The sequence below is a fragment of the Halichoerus grypus genome, chromosome 5 (genome assembly GCF_964656455.1).
Source record: "Halichoerus grypus chromosome 5, mHalGry1.hap1.1, whole genome shotgun sequence".
Lineage (NCBI taxonomy): Eukaryota > Metazoa > Chordata > Mammalia > Carnivora > Phocidae > Halichoerus > Halichoerus grypus.
The window spans coordinates 79962891-79972207 of record NC_135716.1 but is presented as its reverse complement, the minus strand read 5'-3'; the positions used below and the strand labels follow the sequence as shown (position 1 = coordinate 79972207).

General features: G+C 34.0%; 1 protein-coding gene across 1 annotated transcript; it reads left to right on the top strand.

Moving 5' to 3' along the window:
- Positions 1-5562: 5562 nt before the first annotated feature.
- PPDPFL (pancreatic progenitor cell differentiation and proliferation factor like) lies at positions 5563-7467 on the top strand. Its single transcript, XM_078071767.1, has 3 exons — positions 5563-5617; positions 7170-7241; positions 7343-7467. Exons 1-3 carry the CDS (start codon positions 5563-5565, stop codon positions 7465-7467), a joined length of 252 nt encoding a protein of 83 aa, XP_077927893.1.
- The last annotated feature ends 1850 nt before the right edge of the window (positions 7468-9317 follow it).

Here is a 9317-nt window from a genome sequence, read left to right as displayed (position 1 = left end):
CAAAATTTTAAAGAAAGAAAAGCTTATATATGTACAAAAATAAGGGTAAATATGATGATGGGATGGAATATGACTGTAAAGATTTAATAAAATTAAATTTTATTATAAAAGATTTTATAAAAGGAATTGATAAGATAAGAAATTGGTTGAGGGCGCCTGGGTGGCTCAGTTGGTTGAGCGACTGCCTTCGGCTCAGGTCATGGTCCTGGAGTCCTGGGATCGAGTCCCACATCAGGCTCCCTGCTCGGCGGGGAGTCTGCTTCTCCCTCTGACCCTCCTCCCTCTCATGCTCTCTGTCTCTCATTCTCTCTCTCTCAAATAAATAAATAAAATCTTTAAAAAAAAAAAAAAGAAATTGGTTGAAAAAAGAAAGAAGAGAAATTAAAAATAAAAGAAAAGGAGAGAATGTGATAAGGCAGGAGACTAGAACAAAGCCATACACTAGAGATTTAGGGTATATTTTGGTCTGTTAGAAGAAACTGTATCTCAAAGTTTTAATGAGAGAACAACTTATATATATACCAAAAATAAGGTTAACTACTATGAAGGGATAGAATATGACTTTTCCAGAAAGTGGTCGCTTTTCTATTCAGAGAGTTGCTGCTATTCTTTTCTTCGATCTCCTGTTGAGTTCGTAGGTGTTCAGAATGGTTTGATCCCTATCTAGCTGAATTCTATCTTCCTTTTTTGAGGCATCAATTAGCAGCATCTTTCAAGTTTCTGAACAGAAATTTGTGAATGACAGCTCCATCTTCCACGCTGGTTTGTAGTGGGTCCTCAGAGTTGGGCAGGCACCCTCTTATTATAATCAAAGAGAAATGTTAGCATAACTTAAATCTAGGACAAATAGCTCAATGAAAATATGGTTATAACCAATTTTAATACTTAGATATTGAAAAAAACATGAGTCAGAAAATAATTGGGTAAAAATTAGTCTCATTATGTCACAGTTATAGCATGGAAATCTGAGCCCTGTTATGATATTTAAATTAGTAGCCAAGGATGTAATCCTTATTACCATGCACAGGAAGAATATGTTGGTTTTGTCAGATATTTAGAACAAGGACTTCTATATGTATCAGGTTTTGTGCTGGGTATTGCTAAAGCAAAAATGAATAGAGTATTTTCTGCCTTTGGGGAACTCACATACTAATGTGTGACAGAAACAATACCTTTATAAAATGTGAGTAGTGTTATAATAGAAAAATATAAAAACTAGAGTCAGGTAGGTAAAACCTTGATACCACTAACCTGGAGAGGGAGGAGTGGTGTAGTGAATGGATGTGTTACAGAGGGGGAGAAAACAATGCAAGTTATCTCCCACTCAAAATGAACCTGAAAACACACATTCCAAAACTTATAAAGAAATCTAATGGTAAGAAAGGCAACCAATAGATCAATAATTGTGGCAGAAAGCATATATGTAAAATTAGGAAAAAATAAAACAGCTAAAGGGTGCTTATAAGATGAAGCAGAACAGCAAGTTGAAAATAAAGGAAACCAAAAAGATACACCTTTCTATTACTTACTTTCTATTACTTGCTGCAATCTTAATATTAGACCAGCTGGAACCTGGAGAAAAAGAAAAAAATCTAGGGAAAATTAAATTACCAAGTTGTCTAAAACATCAGTGCTGATAAAGAAAGATGAAAACAAAGATCTACCAAGAAAATACTACAATCATGACTTTGTGTGCACCTATTCACATAGCTTCAAAACATAAGAAACTAAAAACGATAGTATTCAATGATGTAATCATACTAGAAACTGGTACATCACGCAGTAACACATTAGTAAGTATGAAATTTAACAAAGTTAAGTAACAATCTAAAGGACATATATAAAATAATGACTATATACTCTATTTTCAACTTTTTGAGGAACCTCCACACTGTTTTCCATAGTGGCTGTACCAGCTTGCATTCCCACCAACAGTGTAAAAGGGTTCCCCTTTCTCAGCATCCTTGACAACATTTGTCCTTTCCTGAGTGGTTAATTTTAGCCATTCTGACTGGTATGAGGTGGTATCTCATTGTGGCTTTCATTTGGATTACCCTGATGCCGAGTGATGTTGATCATTTTTTCATGTGTCTGTCGGCTATTTGGTTGTCTTCTTTGCAGAAATGTCTGTTGATGTCTTCTGTCCATTTATTGACTGGATTATTTGTTCTTTGGGGGTTGAGTTTCATAAATTCTTTACAGATTTTGGATACTAGACCCTTATCTGATAAGACATTTGCAAATATCTTCTCCCATTCTGTTGGTAGTCTTTTGGTTTTGTCGACTGTTTTCTTTGCTGTACAAAAGCTTTTTATCTTGATGAAGTCTCAATATTCATTTTTAATTTTGTTTCCCTTGCCTTTGAAGATGTGTTTAGCAAGAACTTGCTGCAGCTGAGGTTGAAGAGGTTACTGCCTGTGTTCTCTAGGATTTTGATGGATTCCTATTTCACATTTAGGTCTTTCAACCATTTTGAGTCTATTTGTGTTTATGATGTAAGGAAATGGTCCAGTTTTATTCTTCTGCATGTGGCTGTCCAATTTTCCCAACACCATTTGTTGAAGAGACTGTCCTTTTTCCATTGGATATTCATTCCTGCTTTGTTGAAGATGAGTTGACCATAGAGTTGAGGGTCCATTTCTGGGTTCTGTATTCTGTTCCACTGGTCTGTTTTTGTGCCAGTACCATACTGTCTTGATGATTACAGCTTTGAATAGAGCTTGAAGTCTGGGATTGTGATGCCACCAGGTTTGCTTTTTTTGTCAACATTCCTTTGGCTATTCAGGGTCTTTTCTGGTTCCATACAAATTTTAGGATTATTTGTTCCAGCTCTGTGAAAAAAAGTTGATGGTATTTTTATAGGGATTGCATTGAATGTATAGATCACTCTAGGTAGCATAGACATTTTAACAATATTTGTTCTTCCAATCCATGAGCATGGAACATTTTTCCATTTCTTTGTGTCTTCCTCAGTTTCTTTCATGAGTGTTCTATCATTTTCTGAGTACAGATCCTTTGCCTCTTTGGTTAGGTTTATTCCTAGGTATCTTATGGTTTTTGGTGCTACCCTACCACCCAGCAATTGTACTACTAGGGATTTACCCCAAGGGTACAAATGTAGTGATCCAAAAGGGCACCTGCACCCCAATGTTTATGACAGCAGTGTCCAAAATAGCCAAAATAGCCAAAATATGGAAAGAGCCCAGATGTCCATTGACAGATGAATGGATAAAGAAAATGTGGTGTATATATATACACACACACACACATACACACGGTGGAATACTACTCAGCCATCAAAAAAGTGAAATCTTGCCATTTGCAATGACATGGATGGAACTAGAGGATATTATACTAAGCAAAATAAGTCAATCAGAGAAAGACAATCATCATATGATATCACTCATATGTGGAATTTAAAAAAACAAAACAGAGGATCATAGGGGAAGAGAGGAAAAATAAACAAGACAAAACCAGAAAGGTAGAGAAATCATAAGAGACTCTTAATCATAGGAAACAAACTGAGGGTTACTGGAGGGGAGGAGGAGGGGGGATAGGGTAACTGGGTGATGGATATTAAGGAGAGCATGGATGTAATGAGCACTGGGTACTATATAAGACTGATGAATCACTGACCTCTACCTCTGAAACTAATAATACATTATATGTTAATTAATTGAATTTAAATTAAAAATAATATAAATGCAATTTAAATGTTTTCCTAAAAATGTAAATTAAAAAATGCAAAAATAAAAATTATTTTAAATGTAAAAAAATAAAATAAAATGACTATATGCAGTAAATGGAGAATATTTACTACTCTCAAATACACAGAAAGCTATTTCCAAAAACACTCTTAATGAATGAATAAAAATGAAACATTTTCTCTTGACAATACAGTGGGTTTAGAAATAAACTAAAAGATATTTTTAAACATTTATATATTTGGAAAAAGAAAAGCATCTTTAATTCAAATATTCAAGAAATGTCATAATGGCAGTTAACAAAATACTTTGAAATAAATGACAATAAGAATAATCCTAAAGTAAGTAAAAGGAAAAACAATAAAACAATACAGAAAATAAGGAAATATAAAATCAAGAAACAAAGAGAAGAACAAATAGTTCTTTGACAGATCTAATATAATAGGGAAACCCCTAACAAAACTAATCAAGACAAGAGAAAAGCGTAAGTAAATAACACTTGCAACGTAAAGGAGCCATAACCAGGTGCACTAAGTAGTTAGAAAGAACCACGATGGCATACTAAAATCAATGTTTTGAATATATTTGAAACTAGCTGACATAAGTAATTTTGTGTGGTTTAAGCTGGTAAAACCAATAGCTACTAAATAAATTGAAACGGGGTGGAACCATGATTTGATTCATGACAAACTGAGTCTATAAAATGGCAAAACAGTTCACATTAAGAGATGTTACAAAAATAGAATTTAAATATAGCTTTTGAATCAATAAATAATATCGATACAATATCACGAAGTCACTAATTTCCCCTCATTGCCCATGATTGCCCCATCTGTCTTTTATCATTCTCACTGGAATTTCTAACTCGCCGTCCACAAATTTCTGTAGTGTATGTCCTTTCCCATAGGGCTTCAGTAATTCACAGAGCTCTTCCTCTTGAGCTCTTCCTGTGGCTCTGCTTTGTATCATTGTGTCCGTGGTTATGACCAGTTTCCTCAGCTGGCTTGCAGCCTGGCTGCAGTGACCCCCCTCTGCCCCCGCAACCCCCACGGAACCTAGCGAGGTGCTTTCCCCAGTGTGAGATCATAGGGAAGGCTGAGGGGATGCGTGGTCATCACCTTCCACCCTGCAGAAACCAGCAGTCATAAGACATGACCTTACAGAGTCCGTCCCTGCTGCCTGTAGCCCTGGTTGGCACTCTGACATGCTGAAGGGCAGACAGGCAAAGAGCTTCACCTCCCTCTGTTGTGCCCACAGCTCAGGTTTCAGCCTTCTAAATATAAGGTGTGCTCAGGAGTCCCAGAGCACAACCGCATTCACTGCAGAGTGCTCCTGGCCTGCAGAACTCGGTCCCTCCTGGATCACGTCCACACTTTGAGTGTGTGTTTTCTGAAGAAAGCTTAGAACACGTTTGTTTAAAAGAACAAATTGGAGAAAACAAATAGGTGAGAAACTATATCATGGCTGTGTTAACACTTTTTCTCCGACTGACCTTTAGGTTTACTTCAGCTGGAACAAGTTGTGGGCATTGTTTGTAGTTGGATAGTTGGATATATTTTTTTCTTGCTTTTCCAAATAAATATACACATTGATTGCATTTTTTGGTTTATTGTAGTATATTTGATTACAATTTTGTGTAAGCTTTTCAATTCTTTCTATTGTATATTTATTACATGGTAAATTATGCTGCTTTGCAAAAAATATATGTGTATATATATTTTTTCCATATATGTGTGTATATATATATATATATGGAAAAAGAAAAGGAAACTCCATGCAATTAACAACCTCTCTTTCGTTGTCACTGTTCCCAGATTGCTGTTCGCAGTCTCTCTGGCTCTTGTTCACAGGGAAAACAATGGCATCAGTGCCTTCCATTGGTTGCCTGCTGGCCAAAAATCAGTACTATCGAAGTAAGTTGTTATCATCACTAGAGTACTATATTCCTAGAGAATGTGATTTGAGGTGATGTTTGGGAGATATTATTAACCTACATATCGTGTCCTGGTCAGAACTTAAGGGACAAGACTTGAAATTGTCTGTGACAGTGAAGAAAATAGGAATAGAACTCATTCAGACCTCTTTTAATCAATATAGTTAAGGCTTATCTCTTTGTTTTAACTCTGTTATATCATATTGATGAAACCATTAACACTTATAAATAAGTGAAAATAAGCTTACATTTCATAATTATGTTTTAATTTCATGTATCTTGCATTTAATGAGATACTATTAAAAGCTGATAATTTTACATAAAGAAAATGCTATTTATTTCTTACGAAAGAAGGGATAACATGACCATTTCAAGGATTCTTTAATTTCCATTTTTTCTTGGATAATAGGTCAGCTTCTATTTGCCAGTTTTATTTTTATTTATCTATCCACCTGTGAATATTCATAGCTGAATAAAAAGTTGTAGCTTCTTAAAGAAAATTTGGAGATTTCATAGAATGAAACAATCATTCAGAAACAAATTATCATCTATTGAAAATACGCCCACATGTCGAAAATTCTAATTTCAAGTTTTCTTTGTAGGTAAAAGTTGGAAATGTCTATTGATTTATTCTTTTTATAAAATTGTTAAACTATTTTCATTTACTTAGTGTTATTATATCCATAGAAGTTATTTTTATATTCTGATAATTTAAAAGACTTATAGGTTTAAAATACAAGTATGATAAAACAAAATAAAATGTTTATTCTTTAAAAATAATTCCTTTATTTCTAAATTTGTAACTTTTGTAGAATATTTAAATATATGCACATGTAATATTTCTAATGTAATACAATACTATTCATTCTTGGTTTTGTACTAAGATTTTGAATTTGGTGATATTTATGTTTTAAATTCTACATCTATATCTATGGAGAGAGACAGAGTTGTCCACCATGGAAAGAAATATATCTTATTAATAGAAAATGTAAGAGTGTGCTAGGAGACCATTGCTCTTCCAAGTAGCTCTCTTCCAGTCTTGGTCCGGTGGTTGGCATGGCCCACAGAAATCCGCAAGAACTTGCCCACCAGAAAAACATGAAGAAATCGCATCAAATTAGGAAGGGAAAAAGAAAGGAGGGTAGCTTGACTACCTCTCAGAGAAAGCAGAGGGACTCTGAAATAATGCAGCAAAAACAGAAGACAGTTAATGAGAAGATTTGGAAACCTGGGTGCTATTTGCCAACTAGGTGTATCATAAGCTCTATGATCAAAATTTTGTGGAGCGAACAGTCATATATTATGACATATCTTTTAAAAATTATCTTAAACTTAAAAAAAGAACATGTAATATGCGTTTTTCCAAAAGACTTTTTAATTGACAATTTAATCCATTTTTCAATTCATGAAGTCATGATCTAGGAGTTTCAAACCATGCTACTTTGCTAGTTGGGAGTTTATGCATAAACAATATGTCTGTGTTTGTTTGCCCATTATTTATTTGTTTATTGATTCTCATTTGTTTCCTACAGAGGCCAGTATTTCTTCAGTTAGCTCTTTAACTGATTCTGTTAACATCATACCTGATGACAAATCCCAACAAGGTATTTGGTTTATTTCTTATCAGCATCACCCTCATTATTTTCTTTGTTTCTAATCTTCCAAATGTGTTTGAGAAGGGGGTAATATGACTTTTATTTGATAGGGTTACCGAAAGTGGAAGAATCCAGCTGGTGGTTTAAATCCTTTTTCCATTCTGAACCTGTGCTTTCAGTTGTAAGAGGAAAAGATCTGTCTGCTAGTGGGTATGTTTTAGTTTTTCTCTCATAAAGATATTTCCTTATCAGAATGAAACAATATAGGTAGTAATTACTATGTTAACCATAAGGGATAAAACACAGTTGTTTCTTGAGGGTGGTGAAGGCTTTAATATAAAGCATACTTGAGGGATTGAGATGGAGAAGACATTTGCTCCCCCATTTTGTTAACCATCAGTCAAATCATGAGCACTCTTTCTAATTCTGTCACTAAAGAGAAATTGAAAGTCACGTGCCAATATTTATCATTGTTTAGGGGAAATGGATTGGGAATCAGAGGCAAAGTTCTAAATTTGTTTTTCCAGTACTTTCAGGAAACAAATAACAATTATCTACTCTAATAAAAGGAAACATGGCTCCTTGGAGAAATAGCCAGCTCCAGGACAGGGAAGGACAAGAAAAAAAAAAAAAAAAAGCCTGGACCATCTTATGGTGTGAAAGAGAAAAAAGCTCAAAAAGTGATGGAGATATGTCAAAATGACATAGGACCCAAATGGCCAAATCTGGGACAATTTCAGCAACAAAATGACAGTAACAGATAATTGCCCATTGAATAAAATAAAACCTGTTAATTATTATTGATATAAATAAATGAATAAACAAATGAGAGAGAAGGGAAAGCTCTTTATTGCAGTATTCTAATAAATGTAGAAGGAATGATGGAAATAGAGAATTACCACTTCACATATATTACAGTAATAATTGTTCCAGGCAAGGATTATCAATGGGTGCTAAAATAAATGGGGACAAGTATGAGAAATGAGTTCTTCTCAGAGTATCTCCCCATAAATATTTATTAATTAAACGGGGAAAATAGTAATTTTCCAATGAAGAAAATTATCAGATACCACCCTAACAAAAACAAACAGAAAACAATTATTTAGGCCCTAGACAACCTACTTTAGTCCCACTGCTGGCTTTGATTGGCCTCTGTATGGTGCCAATTACTACATAGAAGACTGTATTGGTGGGTTTGCATACAAGTGTTTCTACATATTTTGAACCCTAACACACTGAATAGCACAGTTGTTATTCTAATGGTTTCTAAAATACTTATTTTGTTTTTTTAGACACTTAACTAATGACTAGTTACTAAGTAGAATAAAAAGAATAAATAATCATGGATTGTATAGATCCTAATGTTAAAACATAACATAAAACAATGTTTTTTTTTAATTTTATTATGTTATGTTAATCACCATACATTACGTCATTAGTTTTTGATGTAGTGATCCATGAGCACTGGGTGTTATATGAAAACATAAGGGCTTTAATGAATTTTTTACATATATAAATTTGAAATAGAATCAATTAAATATGGATACTTTTAAAAATCAAAGAGAAAAAAATCAAAGTGAGGTTAATTGTTGAAAACATGTATTCTTTATCAAGTATATTAATTTGAGTTATCTAGGTAACTTTCACTTATTTTTCACTTTACTTTGACTATAAAGACAACTTACAGCTAAGCGTTTCTCAGCTAACTGTTTGTGTATGACGGTTCAATGAACATTGTTGTAATAGCTAATTATTTTATACAGCACTAATAGTTGACAATCAAGAAGATTCTACCTGCCGAGGTGCTATGTTTGTGAACCACATTTTTTAGTACTAAGCTATTCCAGATGACCTTTCTTCATTATAAGAAGACAGAAACCTGCTGGAGAACCCATTTATGAGATAGGATCTCTGCAGCCACCCATCCAGCAGAAGATTAGGCATTTCCCTCATTACACAGACTGTTGCTGCAAGTGGCATCAGCAGCATGGAGAATATTGGAAAAGTATGCCTTTGAAAACATGTGCCTTTTTAAAATAATAAGAGTCTTCAAATGTAGTGATTTGTATGAAGTAGCTTTTTTTA

Bases quoted from the DNA above. Each gene is read 5' to 3' on its own strand.
- PPDPFL (XM_078071767.1), top strand. From the start codon at position 5,563: ATGGCATCAGTGCCTTCCATTGGTTGCCTGCTGGCCAAAAATCAGTAC. The intron at 5,618-7,169 runs GTAAGTTGTTAT...TGTTTCCTACAG, and splicing joins CAAAAATCAGTACTATCGAA to AGGCCAGTATTTCTTCAGTT. The intron at 7,242-7,342 runs GTATTTGGTTTA...TTTATTTGATAG, and splicing joins TGATGACAAATCCCAACAAG to GGTTACCGAAAGTGGAAGAA.